General features: G+C 43.4%; 1 protein-coding gene across 2 annotated transcripts in view; it reads right to left on the minus strand.

The window, feature by feature from the left end:
- Nucleotides 1-17,663, minus strand: part of tcf25 (transcription factor 25 (basic helix-loop-helix)) — a 75,693-nt gene that overhangs the window by 26,936 nt on the left and 31,094 nt on the right. For both annotated transcript variants that reach the window (XM_056278210.1, XM_056278211.1), the window contains exons 9-14: nucleotides 16,245-16,338; nucleotides 16,012-16,104; nucleotides 9,129-9,234; nucleotides 7,865-8,024; nucleotides 3,091-3,178; nucleotides 2,641-2,799 (exon numbers count right to left, since the gene is read on the minus strand). In XM_056278210.1, the coding sequence (XP_056134185.1) occupies nucleotides 2,641-2,799; nucleotides 3,091-3,178; nucleotides 7,865-8,024; nucleotides 9,129-9,234; nucleotides 16,012-16,104; nucleotides 16,245-16,338 (700 nt within the window). The remainder of the gene's footprint in view (nucleotides 1-2,640; nucleotides 2,800-3,090; nucleotides 3,179-7,864; nucleotides 8,025-9,128; nucleotides 9,235-16,011; nucleotides 16,105-16,244; nucleotides 16,339-17,663) is intronic.

Consider the following 17,663-nt stretch of genomic DNA (forward strand, 5'->3'; position numbering starts at 1 on the left):
ACTACATGTCATTACTGAAAAAGAAGTCATGTCAAGTCAATTTTACTTGTATAGCCCAATATCACAAATTACAAATTTGCCTCAAGGGGCTTTACATCAACACAACATCCTGTCCTTAGACCCTCGCACTGGATAAGGAACAACTGCCTAAAAAAAACCTTTAACAAGGAGAAAAAATAGGGAGAAATCTCAGGGAGAGCAACAGAGGAGGGATCTCTCCCCCAAGACGGACAACGTGCAATGGATGTTGTGTTTACACAATTTTCAGAATACAACATTGAAAGAGGATCACACAATTATAATGAAATGATCAAATCTATGAAGAATATGATGCGTAGGATGCCAACCAGTGTCCAGACACCACCAGAACAGCCCAGGACCCAAGCCATGCAACCAGCATCACCATGTATAATTTTTTTTTTTTTTTTAAAAGCAGGATAACAAAATTGTATGTATTTATAAGATATAGAAAAAGAAAATGTGAGGAGGGGAATGGCAGGCAGCATCCAGGTGGCGACCACCGTCACCACGGAGACCTGGAAGGAGGACCGACTGCAAGTGCACACAAGGGAGACTCACATGACACCATTCACACACAGAAAAAGAGAAAGGAGAATACATCATTCAGAGAGAGAAAAGACATGTGAGAGAACAGAACAGTTTGCAGTAGTCATTGGTCATAATCAATTAAGTCATTAGTCATAATCTATATGCTATAATCTTGTTGGCAGAAAAGGGGCTGGTAAATTCATTGAAACAGAAACCGACCCGCCATGCAGTATAGGTTGTGAAGCACTCAACTTAAAGGCAGCTCATTGTAGGCTAAGGCAAAAGGATGAGTTTTAAGTTTGGATTTAAAGGACTCAACAGACTCTGATTGTCTGATGGCAGCAGGCAGGTTATTCCACAAGAACAGGGCCCGATAGGAAAAGGCCCTGCCACCAGCCGATTTCTTTTTAACTTTGGGTACACACAGGAGCCCTGTATTTTGAGAGTGAACAGCTCGAGATGGAACGTACGGTTTAAGGAGATCAGACAGGTAAGATGGGGCAAGCCACAACTGCAGGTGTTTTTCATGTGCTACACCTGTTGCAGACAGAAATAAGGTTGAAAATCGGCATATTTTTGCTTATTAATATAATCCTAAATGCTCAGTACTACATGGTTACCCATTATAGCCAAGCTTACATTGATAACATTTTGATTTATGACTTATAAATTGTGTTAAAAATGTAGGATTTTTGATAAATCTGTATAATTTATGACTTAAAATCAATGAGCTACATTCACTTCTTAACTTAAAGAGAATCTTCAGTGGTCAAAATGCTGAGCAACATTTACTTTTTTTGTTTCTATAACACTGCCGACCCATCTTGGCCTTAGATGATTTACAAGCTAAAATTTACTTGACCCCAGAACTGCGGTTAGCTTATACATTTATGACCGCCAGGCGGTAGCCTGGAGAGAATCACGTGTTTGTCTGGCCGTGTGTGTGTGTGTGTGTGTGTGTGTGTGTGTGTGTGTGTGTGTGTGTGAGACCAAGACTAATCTCAACTTGCACTTTACAAATAGAAAAGGTTTGCTATGCAACCATTTTGGACTGACCCTACCCTTATTATCCCCGCCAGGTGGTAGCCTAGAGGGGATTATGTGTTTGGTCATGTGTGTGCGTGTGTGTGCGTCTGTCCGCAGCCAATGTCACAAACTACTGGACCCATCAACCTACTTTTTTTTATTGCACAGTTATGACTGTATGATGAAGAACCTCTCGTGGTTGTGGTGATTATAAACCTTCAGAAAATGCATGTTCTTACTTCCGCCACTCCCTCTCTTCATTCACCGTCTAGCTTGCTCTACAAACGCCGCTCTGGCATGCACACGGTAGACTTCGATCGGGCAGCAACGGTGTCAAAACATTATGTATTCAGGTGCGATTGTTGAAAGTAAATGAGGCGTCGATCATACTTCGCAAATCAGCAAATCGTCCACTGCTGATCTCAGAACAGGAGAACTGGAGGAACACCGGATGAACCAACAATGATTCGTCGTATTCACCCCGCCGCCACGTTGGTTTAAACTGACACCATGAGGGGGATTAGATGCGGGAAGTGCCATAGTCTCCAATGTTAAAACTCTGCTATAAAAATACAATTTAAAGAATAGGATTAATCAGTCCCAGCTGTAAATCATCTCAGTAACGACAACATACCGTTTCCCATGGCTGAGCTATGTTTTCTCACTGGCGTTTTATTGCTTTACAATGAATGAAAGTCATTCGCCTTCATTCATTTTAAAATCATGAAAACTGTGATGGTTAAACACATCTCAAGTCTGTTAATAAGGGCCCCTTCTCCCGGTAGGCAAAAAAAAAAGAAGGGGTGGTCTGTCTCCAAGCCTGAGCACCGGAGACGCCTGGCGGAGATCTGCACACTACTGAGTGCACTCTTCTAGTTTACTTTGCTTTTACTACAGTACATTGTGATTAAATGACTAGAAGACACTAAGAGTTGGCACCCGGATCAAAAAAGCGCAAGTTATTAAGAGGTGTATGAGAGATGGTTGGGAGCCGACTTTAGCGTTGAAAGTTGGAAGTACTATTATTAAAATGAGGGAAAGGGGAGCAGCTTGCTGGGATCTTACTTGTTTTGTGAGTCCTCCACCAGAGGGTCCTTGGTATCTACTCGATGCAACACCTCCCTGACATTTTTCTCTAGCCACAGCAGGACCCCTCCTTCCTTCCACAGGACATGAGTCCTCCCCACGTACAGACTGGTCAACTCAGCTAGGGCCGGGGATTGTCTAGAGATAGCGATGTAGCGAGGGTAGGGAGGGTGTGCAAAATTGGGCGACACGGAGTTGGAAAACAGAGGGAGGGGAAACACAAAAAGAAAGCACAAAGGCAAAAAAAACGGACCACGTGCATAAGATTTAGTGATGGATGTCGTTCAAACTAAACTGTTATGCTTCAGTTACATAAGAGATTAGAATTTCAAGGGAAAACAAGTATTGGGTCAATTTTTTTTGGTCTAATAAACTCAGAAAAAAACTGTTTGGATGGGACAGCAAAGGCTGAACATATGTGATACTGACCCCATATGACTCCTCTGGCCAAAGAACGCATGGGATGAGACTGCACCATCCGGTTGTACTGTACACAGATCCAGTAGGGGCATCAATACTGAAGAAAAAAAAACAAAACAACAAAACACAAATAGCACACAAGACCGGAGAAAAACACATATTCACAACTAGATACACCAACCTTAATGGATACGTTCAATATTTTTGAACCAAAACTTCATTAAAACATTGTTGGGCATCATTTAGAATCATCATGACAAAAACTTCAATGATCTCATTCCTGAATCTTGTTAATAGGCTTAAACACAGTCCAATGTGGCACACTTCTTCTTTCGGCTGCTCCCGTTAGGGGGCGCCACAGCATCTCTTCCTGTCCTTTGCATCTTCCTCTGTTACGCCAACCACCTGCATGTCCTCCCTCACCACATCCATAAACCTCCTCTGTGGCCTTTCTCTTCTCCTCTTCCCTGGCAGCTCCATATTCAGCATTCTTCTCCCAATATACCCAGCATCTCTCCTCCACACATGTCCAAGCCATCTCAGTCTTGCCTCTCTTGCTTTGTCTCCAAACCATCCACCCTGAGCTGTCCCTCTAATATACTCGTTCCTAATCCTGTCCTTCTTCGTCACTCCCAATGAAAATCTTAGCATCTTCAACTCTGCCACCTCCAGCTCCACTTCCTGTCTTTTCATCAGTTCCACCATCTCCAAACCATACAACATAGCTGGAATCACTACCATCTTGTAAACCTTCCCTTTAACTCTTGCTGGTACCCTTCTGTCACAAATCACTCCTGACACTCTTCTTCACCCACTCCACCCTGCCTGCACTCTCTTCTTCACCTCTCTTCTGCACTCCCTGTTACTTTGAACTGTTGACTTTGCCACCTCTACTCCTTGCACCCTTCACCATTCTGCTTTCTTCTCTGTCATTCACGCATATGTATTCTGTCTTGTTCCAGCCACCGAGGACGCACAAGCCACTGCATTCTTAGTGGCGGTCCCAAGCCCGGTTGAATGGGGAGGGTTGCGCCAGGAAGGGTATCCGGCATAAAACCTTCGCCAAATCAAATATGCGGCTCATAAATCACATTTCCAATGTGGCACGCATATAAGCCTTCAAAACCCACACTATATCTCCTTTTCAAAACCAGGCAGCTCACAGTACAGTAAAATGTATCTTAGTTTATTTTATGTTTATTCAGGATATGTTCTGAGTGGAAGCCAAATCCAATTTGATTTCAGACATAACGTTGGCTACAGCCCAGTATTTCCGGAGAAATTCTGCATGGATGTAGGATGGAAAAACCCATTTGCAGAAGTGCAAAAGAAAGACAGCTGTTTTAACTTGAAAGATCTCGTGACCCGAATCAGGATAAGCGGCTTGGATAATGGGTAGGACATATAAAAACACCTAAAGGTACTGAGAACTTCCCATTTTCTATAAGGAGACATATCATGATTTTTGAAAGAGTGGGCAGCAGTAGCTCAGGAAATAAGAGCAGGTCGTCTCGTAACTGGAGGGCTGCTGGTTCAATCCTCAGCCCCTCCTGGCAAAATTATTGAGGTGTCCCGAGCAAGACACCTAACCTCTTACTGCTCCCGATGAGCTGGTTGTTACCTTACATGGTGAATGTGAGGTATTATTTGTAAAGCACTTTGGAAAAAAAAGCACTATATACAGTGGGTACACCCGTTAAAATGTCCGGTTTTGCGATGCAAAAAAATGAAACCAAGATGAATCATGTCAGAACTTTTTCCACCTTTAATGTGAAATTGTAACTGAAATCTTTTAGGGGGGAAAAAAGAAAAAGAAAAAGCTTTCAATAACATGGTTGTGTAAGTGTGTATACCCTTTTATAATGGCTGTGTTCAGAATTAACCAATCACATTCAAATTCATGTTAAATCTTACTGGTTGCATCCAACTGCAAAAGCCACGGTCCACAGAGCTTCTGATGTTGAAAGGTATGGATCAGGAGAGGGGTAAAAGGAATGTCCGAGGCATTAATTACACCATGGAACACAGTGAGGACAACCATCAACAAGTGAAGAAAATATGGCAGAACAGTGACATTAGCAACAACAGGACGTCCCTCCAAAATTGATGAGATGACGAGAAGAAAACTGGTCAGGGAGGCTGCCAAGAGGCCTACAGCAACATTAAAGGAGTTCCAGGAATTACTGGCTAGCACTGGTTGCTCCCTACATGTGACAACAATCTCCCGTATTCTTCATATGTCTGGGCTATGGGGTGGGGTGACAAGAAGGGAGCCTTTCACATGACAAAAAAAAAAATCCAAGTAAGGCTATGCGATATATCGTTTATTCCGTTGTGTTGCAAATAGCACTAATTATGGCAATATTTTTCATCATTTAGAGTCTGTCCAACTTCTGCGTGGATTACATTAATAAATAACTCTTATTGGCTTCTTACTCCCAAAGCTTTTATTGCACTTACAGTAACGTAACTGGTGTAGTTGTGGTCAACTTTCTACCGTTGTCTCTCCTCTGCTCCACTGAGCTCCATATGTGTGGAGGGGCCGAGCCCCACCCACAGTGAAACAGAGAGAAACTATCCATCCACCCTTTATCCAAACCGCTTATCCTGCTAAGGATAGCGGGATGCTGCAGCCTATCCCAGCAGTCATTGGGTGGCACGTGCGGAGACACCCTGGACAGGCCGACAGTCCATTACTGGGCCAACACACACATTCCCACCTAGGGACAATTTGTGGGACTGTGTGTTGTATACTTAACCGTACTTTAGATATATACTATAACAATAAAAGGTATACTACCGTTGGGCAGCCAAAAATGTATTTCTTAGTAAACCACTGAGTTAGACTTTGGGACTAAACTGGTCCAGTTTTTAGTTTACAGAAGTATACTTGTGAGAGTACTTAAGGAGTAACTAAACCCTAGACCATATCCATGGGCGTCTTAATGCATGGGCTTAAGCCCCCGGGCCCCGGCCGCGGACCAGGGTCCGCACGAGACATGTTTTCCCAGGCGGGATGTCGAAGTATTTTAACTCGCTCGCTCCGTGATGCGCTTTTACATGTAAAAGAAAATGACTCGAACTGGGCTTGTTTACAATTCGGGACATCTGAGCAACGTGACCATAAATGACCACAAACGCAGTCGAGACTATATTTATTCATGTTATTCACCTTATCTATGTGCGCTCATTTCATTTCAGCTTAGTGCGAGGTTCAGCAAGTGCGGGGCTGCCCCTCCACACACACACACAGCATGTGCAAATGCTGGGGGGGGGGGGGCACGGACCAGAAACTATTAATCTATCGAATTTATAGAAAATGTGCTATATTGTGATATGTATCGTTATCGGGATATAAAATGACCTATATCGGGATATGAGATTTTGGCTATCATACCCACGCCCGGCTAAGTTTTTCAAAATGACACATCAAGTCTCCCAAAAACCACGTGGAGAAATGTGTTATAATCTGATGAGACCAAGGTTGAACTTTTTTGGCCATAATTCCAAAAGGTGTGATTGGTGCAAAAACAACACAGCCCATCACCAAAAGAACACCATACCCACGGTGAAGCATGGTGGTGGCAGCATCATGCTTGGTGGCTGCTTTTCTCCAGCCGGAACTGGGGCTTTAGTCAAGGTGGAGGGAATCACGAAGAGCTCCAAATATGCAAGGCTCAGCGTTTTCGGTTTTTCATTTTTCAAAGCCATCCAGCATGCCGAATTTCGCCACAAGAGAGCACTGTTACGTAACGTCACACAAACAGGAACAACTTTTGTATCCGTGGAAACATAAAATCTGGGTGAAAATCGGTTTAAAAACCTGGGTATTTTTCAGTGAAAATCGGTAAAAACTGAAAATGCTGAGCCTTGCAAATATGCTGGTCGATTTTGGTGCAAAACTTTCAGGCGTCTGCTAGAAAGCCGAAGATGAAGAGGAATTTCAGCTTTTGGCACGACGATGACCCAAAGCCTACATCCGAACCAACAAAGAAACGGTGTCACCAAAAGATCAACGTTTTGGAATGGCTCGGCCAGAGCCCAGACTTGAATCCAACTGAAAATCTATGAGGTGACATGAAGAGGGCTGTGCACAGGAGACGCCCTCGCGTTTTGATGGCTCTAGAACGTTTCTGCAAGGATGAGTGGGAAAATATCACCAAGTCAAGACGTGCCAGGCTAATAGTCTTACTCAAAAAGACCGACTGCTGTAATAAAATCAAAAGGTGCTTCAACACAGTATTCGTTCAGACATGTGCACTCCTATACAACCAGGTTATTGTTAAGTCTTTATTTCTATTTTTTCCTTTAAATGTTTCAGTTTGTTTTTCACTTTATTTTTATAGGTTGCAATCTCATTAAAGGTAGAAAGGTTCTGACAGGATTTATCTTGGTTTAATTTTTTTTTTACATTGAAAACCCTGCCATTTTAGTAGGGGTGTGTAGACTTTATAGCCACTATAAATGCGGTCCTTTTACCATTTTGAAGGCTTTGAGGCCCAGAGAGAAGATTCAGCAGAGCGGTTGGTGTTTCAATACTTCTGTCTGTACAACTCTAAATGATGCTTGAAAATATTTAAAACTGTCTGGGTTTGAAAAAAAGCAAGTCGATCCTTTAACCAATTAAATTCTTTGTTGCGACTTCCTCAAGCTCTACCGAGAGACAAACTTTGTGGAAGATTTAAGAATCATGCCACAAACTATACTGAGCGATAATACCATAATTACACTTAAATGTGTTTTCGTTCATGGGCTGTGATGTATTTGTATCTTTCTGTCTCACCTCCGGGGAACATGATGAGGGCGTTCTGCAGGAGCATGTCGGCCTTGTGTCCGTGTCTGTCCTTCTCCTCAGGATCCATGTCTTCTAGCTGGCTGAGATGGAAATGGCTCAGCGCCACAGAGAATGCAAAGTTTGGCAGCTGGGACAGGTTTCTGTGTTCCTGAGGTAGGTGAACAAATATTAACCTCCATGAGGCAAATTACAGAACGACCAAGGCGGTCATTATGACCGTTTTGGATTTTCAAAATGTAATAACTTTATGGAAAAAAAAAAGCTACAGACCTGCCGCTCCCTGAATTCTCCTAAAATTGCACATATTTGCATTTAAAATTAGTTTTAAATCAACTGCACCAAAAAAAAAAGTGATTATAAGATCTACCTAAAACTACCATGTCAAAATGGCTGCTCGTAATTTGCGTGTCATCGTGTGCATCATGTCACTATTTATGACGTGTGTTGGTCGCATCATTTCCTTCGTGAAGTTCATTGCTCTGCCCTGGAAACACACTGGCGTTCTCCAGTGCAGAGAAATAGTCTAAAGTTGATTTTTGATTATTTCCAACATGTCTGGTTACGGACGCCGTTCCAGACGCATCATGACTACCACCGCGGCGTTGCAGTATTTACAGGTGTTGTACAGCAGCCATTTTAAATTGTTTGAAAAACAGCATTAGAAGTTGTTAAAATGTTAATTTTGGTGTCAGTTAGTTTCTTAACAGACATACTAACATATGTAATGCATTAATATCTCAATTGGGTATTTATCTCGACAGAATATAGAGTTTAAAAACCGTGGCGTCAAATGACCGCCCATGGTCGTTCTAGCAGTTTTTAAGTTCCAGTCATTGTTAGGGACTGTTTCAATGGTTATTTTCAGTTCTTTTTTTACATTTCACGTTTTATAGGCCTTGTTACGTTTGTTAGATTAGCAATATGTGTTCTCCGTTTTGTTTTTCAGGTAATATTTTCACTTTTTCAATTCTGCTATTCAAGTTCGACCATATCTCTCTGAAGTTTAAATTGTTTAAAAAATAGTATTATAGTTGTTAAACTTTTCATTGTGGTGTCAGTTCTAAACAGACATACTAACATATGTAATACATTAATATCTCAACTGGGTATTTATCTTGACAGAATATAGAGTTTAAAAACCGGCGGTCATTTTAACCGCCCATGGTCATATTAGGTAGGAGTGAAATCCCAGTCGTTCCAGTGGCCAAACACAAACAAACTGACCAAAACACACACAAACACACGAATTCACCTCCCAGTCCTGGTACAAGTGGAGGAGAGAGTGGTGCTCTCTGGAGCGCAGTGTTAAGAAATCTATGAGCAGCAGCATGCAGAGGGGGTCTGAGTCAGGATCCAAACTGATGGAGAGAAGAAGAGAGGGACAAACATGAGACAAACACAGTAACTGATGCATGACCTGATAAGAGATTTGCTAAAATGTGCAGACTGAAAACTATTAAACATGATCCAGCCGTTAAACCTATCTCACAATCAGGAGGACTAAATATCTGTAGGATCCAGACTGGCCTGACAGAATAGAGAGTTTGTTGTGTGCATGAGAAACTGCTTTGAACGGTAATCCGTCATCTTGTTATGGACGGAGAGCTGTCAGACTGCATTTTAAAGCTGCTCATGGAAAAAGGACCAGACCACGTTTATCGTGACATCAGGAAACCAGAGCTTGATGGGAAACATAGATACACCGTGAGTGCGACTTGTATGGGCTATAAAGCTAGCGCTCAAAGCCGTACATACAGGCTCTATCCATCAGGAGGACTCTGGAGGGTTTACGATCCATGAATCAAAGCACTGACGTTTACCATTTCTACACTTTATGGTCATCCTCGTAAATTTAGTCACAGACACTAAGTAAGAGCTGGTTCTATGCATTCTGTACTGCAAATACTACACTGTTTCACTGCTGCAATACAGTATTAGCAGTGCAAAATGTACTGGCATTCTGCAACCTGAAAAACCAAAGATCATCTGAATGAATTTACTTTTTTTGCTGATTGTTGTTGTTTTTTCCAAACAAAATAATTGTTGTTATAGAATTTTTGAGTTTAGGTTTTGAGGCAGTTTTAGAGACAAAGTAAAGTCAAAACTTTAGCACATGTCTGAGATTTTGGATCGGTAACTAAGATGCTGGGACTGAATGACACAACATCATCATTTTATGACCGACAGCCAAAAACATGTGTGATACCTCATTCTTCCCTACTTAGCCATAACACTTGTTCATTCTTAAAATTGTTGGGTGTACTTATTGACTGTAATCTGTCTTGGAATCCATCCATCCATTATCCAAACCGCTTATCCTGGTCTCAGGGATGCTGGAGCCTATCCCAGCAGTCATTGGGTGGCAGGCGGGGAGACACCCTGGACAGGCCGCCAGGCCATCACACAGGGCGCACACACCCACACAGACCTAGGGACAATTTAGTACGGCCAATCACCTGACCTACATGTCTTTGGACTGTGGGAGGAAACCGGAGCACCCAGAGGAAACCCATGCAGACATGGGGAGAACATGCAAACTCCACACAGAGGACGACCCGGGACGACCCCCAAGTTTAGACTACCCCGGGGTTCAAACCCAGGACCTTCTTGCTGTGAGGCAATCGAGCTAACCACTGCGCCACTGTGAATTCTATATGTACTGGGATACATCAGCAACTCTTCTTTTCACACAGACTCAGGGTGTTTGGGATTGGACAGAGGGTAATGATGTTATTTTATCATGCTGTGATAGAGAGTATATTACCTTACAGAATTTCAGCTTGGTTTGGTAACATATCAGTTAAGTTAAAACCACAATTATCAGACTGGTCCACACAGCAATGAAAGTGAATGGGGGTGAGGGAGCATCCCTCCCTCCAAAAGCTCTTTGAAAAGACAATAGTTAAAACAGGCCAGCAAAAATATCGCTGACCCCTCTCATGTCCTGTAGTCAGAATATGACCTGCTCCCATCAGTTAGATGCTACAGGGCTCCAGTAAAAGATACCTAAACAGGTATAAATAGGTTTTATATACATATATAGCGTTTTTTTTCTTCCAGAAATCATCAATGGTGTTGATAAAAGTGCTCAACAAATATATATATGTATAGATGTAGGAAAAAAACGTTTAATACATAGCAGTACAAGCTTGTTTCGTGCGTCGCGCACTCATCAGCTGCTAATGTCTAATACGAAGCAGCTGAATCACATATTAGTCATACTGGTGTTTTAAAACGTACTGTTATTTAGCTGGTCGTGCTTGTTTCATGGGCTAATCATTTGGCCTTGCTGAATCAGAGTCGACTCTTGAGTTTTCCAGCCCATTAGCAGCTGATGAGCAGAGCCGACTCTTGAGTTTCCCAGCCCATTAGCAGCTGATGAGTGCGCGATGCATGAAACAAGTTTGTACTGTTATGTATTAAAAGTTTGATTTCCTACATCTATATTGATATTCTGCTCCTCATTTGTTGAGCACTTTTATCAACACCATTGACGGTTTCGGAAAAGCGGAATATATACACACTTTTTTTTTTTGAGGTTGGGCGGCACGGTGGCGCAGTGGTTAGTGCTGTCCCCTCACATCAAGAAGGTCCCGGGTTCGAACCCCAGGGTTGTCCAACATTGGGGGATCATCCAGGGTTCGACATTAACCATGGCCCGTGGCCATAAAAAGTTACTCTGTGGCCACCATATATCCCCAGTAGGTGGCCCCCTGTGGCCACCAAGTCAAGGTTAAATTAAAAAAAAAAACCATCACCCTTCGCAAACGCAACGTTACAGTTCCACAAACATCCCGATTCATTCACGCCTTTTAATTCAACATTCTACGAAAACAGCTTACAATAACTTAATTCTACTCATCACCGGCTAGCTGCCGATATGTCGGGGCTGCTGAAGTATGGGTTTACTAAGCAAGCCTAACATTACTCAAGCTGCGAACACGATCCCTACCGAAAAACCAGAAACACAAAAGGTGGACTATGAAAAAACGGAACGGCAACGAAAATTTAAGAGTGAATAGAAGCAAGAGTTTAAGTGGCTGGAATACGACACATCTAAGGACGTAAGGTACTGCGGTGTGCCACCAATTTCCTCAACAAGCCGAGAAGTCTAGCTCGTTTTTCATCGGAAACAATGCCTTCAGGAAACACCACATCACAAGTCATGGAAGAAGTGGACAACACTTAAGGTGCACAGTTGCACACCTTGCAGTTACATCGCCTGAAAATACACCCATGGGGAGACAAATGGAGTGAACAACAGGAGAAAATGATTAAAAATTTCAACATCGCATACTATTCTGTACGCAAGGCTCAGTGTTTTTGTTTTTTACCGATTTTCACCGAAAAATACCCAGGTTTTTTTTTTTTTTTTTTAAAGGAGCCGATCGGTTTAAACTGATTTTCACACGGATTGTATGTTTCCACGGATTCAAAAGTTGTTCCTTTTCATGTGAGGTTATGTAACAGTGTCCTCTTGTGGCGAAACTCGGCATGCTGGATGGCTTTGAAAAATAACAACCGAAAACGTTGAGCCTTGTCTGTATGTAACGAAATCGCATCCAGTGCTTTCCCTGGGCTTATCAAACTCCATATCAAGAACGGCGTGGACATGGTGCATGGATATGCAAACGACAAAGCCATAGCAAGGTGGGTTGGTTTAATTCTAATCTAGTTAGCTAGCTAGCTGGTTAGGTTTATATGCTGCAAATTAACGTAGTGCTAATGCTACTAAGTAGAGCAGCCACCTAAATTTATTGGACAAATAATGTAACGTTAGCTAGTCTTCATCAGCGTAGGCTATTGCTGGCTAGCTCACATAGCATATTTTCTGTTTGCATTGCAGCTAGTTGCTCATAGTTAATGGTTTTAACGTTGTTCTCGGCAACTTTACTGCTGTAGATTCATTCCCCACATCTACAATGACATCTGGGAACCAACACTGGAGAAGCTGTGCCAAGCCCGCTATATTTCGGTTGTTGCGGATTATAATTCTACTGCTTTTTGTAATGTTTTTATTGCACACATGACTGACGCCGGGACAATGCTGGGAGGGAGGGAGCAAGCAAGCGAGAGAGTGTATGAGGCAGAGGGATGCGGAAAAGACTGAACTGAAACTGTGAGAGAATATATGTACCATATGTTTACAAAAACTTGAGTTTTCAATTTAAATAATTATTAAAAAAATATTCATTCTGCCCATGTATTTTGACAATTTTGGCTACAGTTAGAAGTATGTGTTATAGGTTTTCTACTGCTTTTTGTAATGTTTTTATTGCAGACATGACTGACAGGCACAATGCTGGGAGGGAGGGAGGCTGGGATTGAGGGAGCGAGAGAGAGCGTGTATGAGGCAGAGGCATGGAGGGGGGGTGCGAAAAAGAGACTGAACTAAGAGACAAAGACTATGTATTTATGTTTACAAAAGAACTTGAGTTTTCAATTTAAATAAATAGTTCTATATTTTCATTTTGTTGATGTCTTTTCGTTTGTTGATGTGTCACAGTGTTAAATTGTGATAAATTGCCTTTTCTGTGTTTTTACATTTGGGCCACCAAAAATGTACTTTGGCCACCAAATTTAGGGGCTTGGTGGCCCATGGGGCCAGTGCTTGAAAACATTAGCATCTATCCCTGTCATCCCAGGTCGTCCTCTGTGTAGGGTTTGCATGTTCTCCCCATGTCCGCAGTGGGTTTTCTCCGGGTGCTCCAGTTTCCTCCATCATCAAAAAAGACGTGCATGATATACATATCAAATAAAAACTCTTTCATCCCATGATCAGTGAATCTCCTAAACTCAGGACATAAGGAGGGTGTGAAACGAGGGGCTGTGCTGCACATATTTGAATGCACTTTATGTCTGCACTTGTCTGTGCTGTGCACTTTATGTCTGTTACTGCACTATAATCTATTTTTGTGGCAGCCTTTATGTCCAAGACAAATTTCCCTAGGGCCAAATAAAATAATCTTGAATCTTGAAATGGACATTTTCATTTTCACTGGCGGTCCCATGCACGACTGGCCCAACAGGGATATAACCACATATCTTCAGGTAAATACCTGAGCATTTTAGTTAGGTCGGAAAGAGAACAATATGATATTTGCCCAGTTTATTGTCTTTTCACAGTACATGAATAGAAAAATGATTACAATGCTTCTTCATCATATTCTGATTGAGCAGGTTGCTGTGGCGGCCTCTTCCACTGAAATAATGTTTTTCAACTATAATACATATTCTATTCTCACAACGAATGTGTTCTCTGCATTTAACCCATCCTTTTGTATAGGAGCAGTGAGCGGCTGCAGCACCCGGGGACCAACTCCAGTTCTTCTTTCAATTGCCTTGTTCAGGGACACAGGCAGGAGCATTATGTCTTTTTGATGGTGGGAGGGAATCGAAGCACCCGGAGGAAACCCACCACAGACACAGGGATGACATGCAAATGACCATGAAAATTGATGCATTGGGAGCCAAGGCAAAGGGTTAATGCGGCATCATAATAGCGATGTAGTTAAGTCAACTCTCCCCACAGAGCATGCTAATATTTTATTCATCACTTTTCATCATCTTTAGATGGTAATAACTTGGATAGATAGTAGAAAAAGAACATCCATCCATCATTCCATCCATTATCCAAACCGCTTATCCTGTTCTCAGAGTCATGGGGGATGCTAGAGCCTATCCCAGCAGTCATTGGGCGTCAGGCAGGGAGACACCCTGGACAGGCCGCCAGGCCATCACAAGGCATATACACTCACTGGCCACTTTATTAGGTACACCTTGCTAGTACCGGGTTGGACCCCGTTTTGCCTTCAGAACTGCCTTAATCCTTCGTGGCATAGATTCAACAAGGTACTGGAAACATTCCTCAGAGAGTTTGGTCCATATTGACATGATAGCATCACGCAGTTGCTGCAGATTTGTCAGCTACACATCCATGATGCGAATCTCCCGGTCCACCACATCCCAAAGGTGCTCTATTGGATTGAGATCTGGTGACTGTGGAGGCCATTTGAGTACAGTGAACTCATTGTCATGTTCAAGAAACCAGTCTGAGAAGACTCGAGCTTTATGACATGGTGCGTTATCCTGCTGGAAGTAGCCATCAGAAGATGGGAACACTGTGGTCATAAAGGGATGGACATGGTCAGCAACAATACTCAGGTAGGCTGTGGCGTTGACACGATGCTCAATTGGTACTAAGGGGCCCAAAGTGTGCCAAGAAAACATCCCCCACACCATTACACCACCACCACCAGCCTGAACCGTTGATACAAGGCAGGATGGCTCCATGCTTTCATGTTGTTGACGCCAAATTCTGACCCTACCATCCGAATGTCGCAGCAGAAATCGAGACTCATCAGACCAGGCAATGTTTTTCCAATCTTCTATTGTCCAATTTTGGTGAGCCTGTGCGAACTGGAGCCTCAGTTTCCTGTTCTTAGCTGACAGGAGTGGAACCCGGTGTGGTCTTCTGCTGCTGTAGCCCATCTGCCTCAAGGTTCGACGTGTTGTGCGTTCAGAGATGCTCTTCTGCATACCTCGATTGTAATGAGTGGTTATTTGAGTTACTGTTGCCTTTCTATCAGCTCGAACCAGTCTGGCCGTTCTCCTCTGACCTCTGGCATCAACAAGGCATTTTCGCCCACAGAACTGCCGCTCACTGGATATTTTCTCTTTTTCGGACCATTCTCTGTAAACCCTAGAGATGGTTGTGCGTGAAAATCCCAGTAGATCAGCAGTTTCTGAAATACCCTGACCAGCCCGTCTGGCACCAATAACCACGTTCAAAGTCACTTAAATCACCTTTCTTCCCCATTCTGTTGCTCGGTTTGAACTGCAGCAGATCGTCTTGACCATGTCTACATGCCTAAATGCATTGAGTTGCTGCCATGTGATTGGCTGATTAGAAATTTGTGTTAACAAGCAGTTGGACGGGTGTGCCTAATAAAGTGGCCGGTGAGTGTATGTTTAGGTTTGTTTGTGAATTGGGAGAGGCTATACGGTGACTGGTTCATCTACCAAGAAACGATTCAGTCAAACGGTTAATTTTTCAGTTTTCTCTTTAAAGGCCTTTATCTTGCCTTTGAGTACGCCTGTATGTTTAATGTGTGACATAAAGTCTGATTGTGTACCTCAGGATCAGTTTGCAGTACTCCATAGCTGTCCGCGGGCATCCTCGTTTCTCCAGGAACATCATGTGCTTATAGAGAGCCAAGTAAAAAGCCCTGGAAAACAAGGCAATAAAACACGCTGTCTTTATTTAAAACAAACTGTCATACGTCCAGTACGCACACAGTGGAGCATAAAGACGTAGACAAATTAATTTGGGAGAGCAGCGGATGTAGATGCTCTGAACATGAACTACCTGTTCTCTGGTCTGAGATAATCAAGTCTGCAGGTCCCTGAAGTCAGACTGAATAATGGGTGGAAAGCGCACTCAAAGCTGTACAAGGCCCTCTCTGAAAAAGAAAAACCCAATTTATGCCCACAATATCAGAAAAACAGCCGTTACGCTCCCTCGTACCAAGCAAGCATCTGCAGCGGAATAAGGCAAACAGGGTTAGTTAATAACAAGAAAAGAAACAAGAATCACGTTGGTGAGCATCCGGGTGGTGTGGCGGTCTATTCTGTTGCCTACCAACACGGGGATCGGTGGTTCGATTCCCCGTTACCTCCGGCTTGGTCGGGCATCCCTACAGACACAATTGGCCGTGTCTGCGAGTGGGAAGCTGGATGTGGGTGTATGTGTCCTGATCGCTGCACTAGCGCCTCCTCTGGTTGGTCGGGGTGCTGGGGGGGGGGGGAACTGGGGGGAATAGTGTGATCCTCCCATGCGCTACATCCCCCTGGTGAAACTCCTCGCTGTCAGGTGAAAAGAAGCGGCTGGCGACTCCACATGTATCAGAGGAGGCATGCGGTAGTCTGCAGCCCTCCCCAGATCGGCAGAGGGGGAGCAGTGACCAGGACAGCTCACAAGAGTGGGGTAATTGGCAATGCACGACTGGGGAGAAAAAGAGGGAAACATCCCCCCCCCCCCCCCCACAAAAAAAATCATGTTGGTGCATGGTTCTGTTAGGCACATTCATCGTGCTCTTCCTACAGAGCATCACCCCGAGGGTGAAGCAACATATCAGTAATTGAAGTGGGTCCACCTGACATCCAGTATTCTGACAACCACTTGGGAGTGTCCGGTGTAGACTGTGGCTGAGATACACACTACAGCAGGGCTTCGCAAAGTTCGGACCTTGGTCCGCATCCGGACCGAACAGCAAGTCAATGCGGACCCAGGCCATACCTGGTCTTATGAATACAATACATTATGAAGTGTAACATTTTCTATTTTGTGTGTTGTTGCTGCCGAGTTCACTCTCTAACAGTACAGCGGAGAATTTGCTTTGGGGGGTGGTGCCAAGCTGTTATCACACTTACAGTAAGGTAACGAATGTAGTTGTCGTCAACTCGAACAACACTATCGTCATCTTCACTCCACCTGGTTCACTGTCTCTCCTCCGCTGTGTGTGTGTGTGTGTGTGTGTGTGTGTGTGTGTGTGTGTGTGTTGGGGGGGGGGGCGTGACCATAAATGACAGTGAGGAGTAGCCTACCGGTACATGAATTTTTGTGAGGGTTCGAGCCAATCAGAGGCAGAACAGGGCAGGTCTTTAACTGCAGGCAAACAATGCCGTTTCCCCTCACAAGGCCCGAATGTGTTTTGACTATCCTGTCTGTCTTGAACTTGAATGTATGTGGCTTAAAATGTGTAAGTGAGTTGATTAAATTTTATTT

This window comes from Lampris incognitus, chromosome 4 (assembly GCF_029633865.1).
Source record: "Lampris incognitus isolate fLamInc1 chromosome 4, fLamInc1.hap2, whole genome shotgun sequence".
In the NCBI taxonomy this organism is placed as follows: Eukaryota; Metazoa; Chordata; class Actinopteri; order Lampriformes; family Lampridae; genus Lampris; species Lampris incognitus.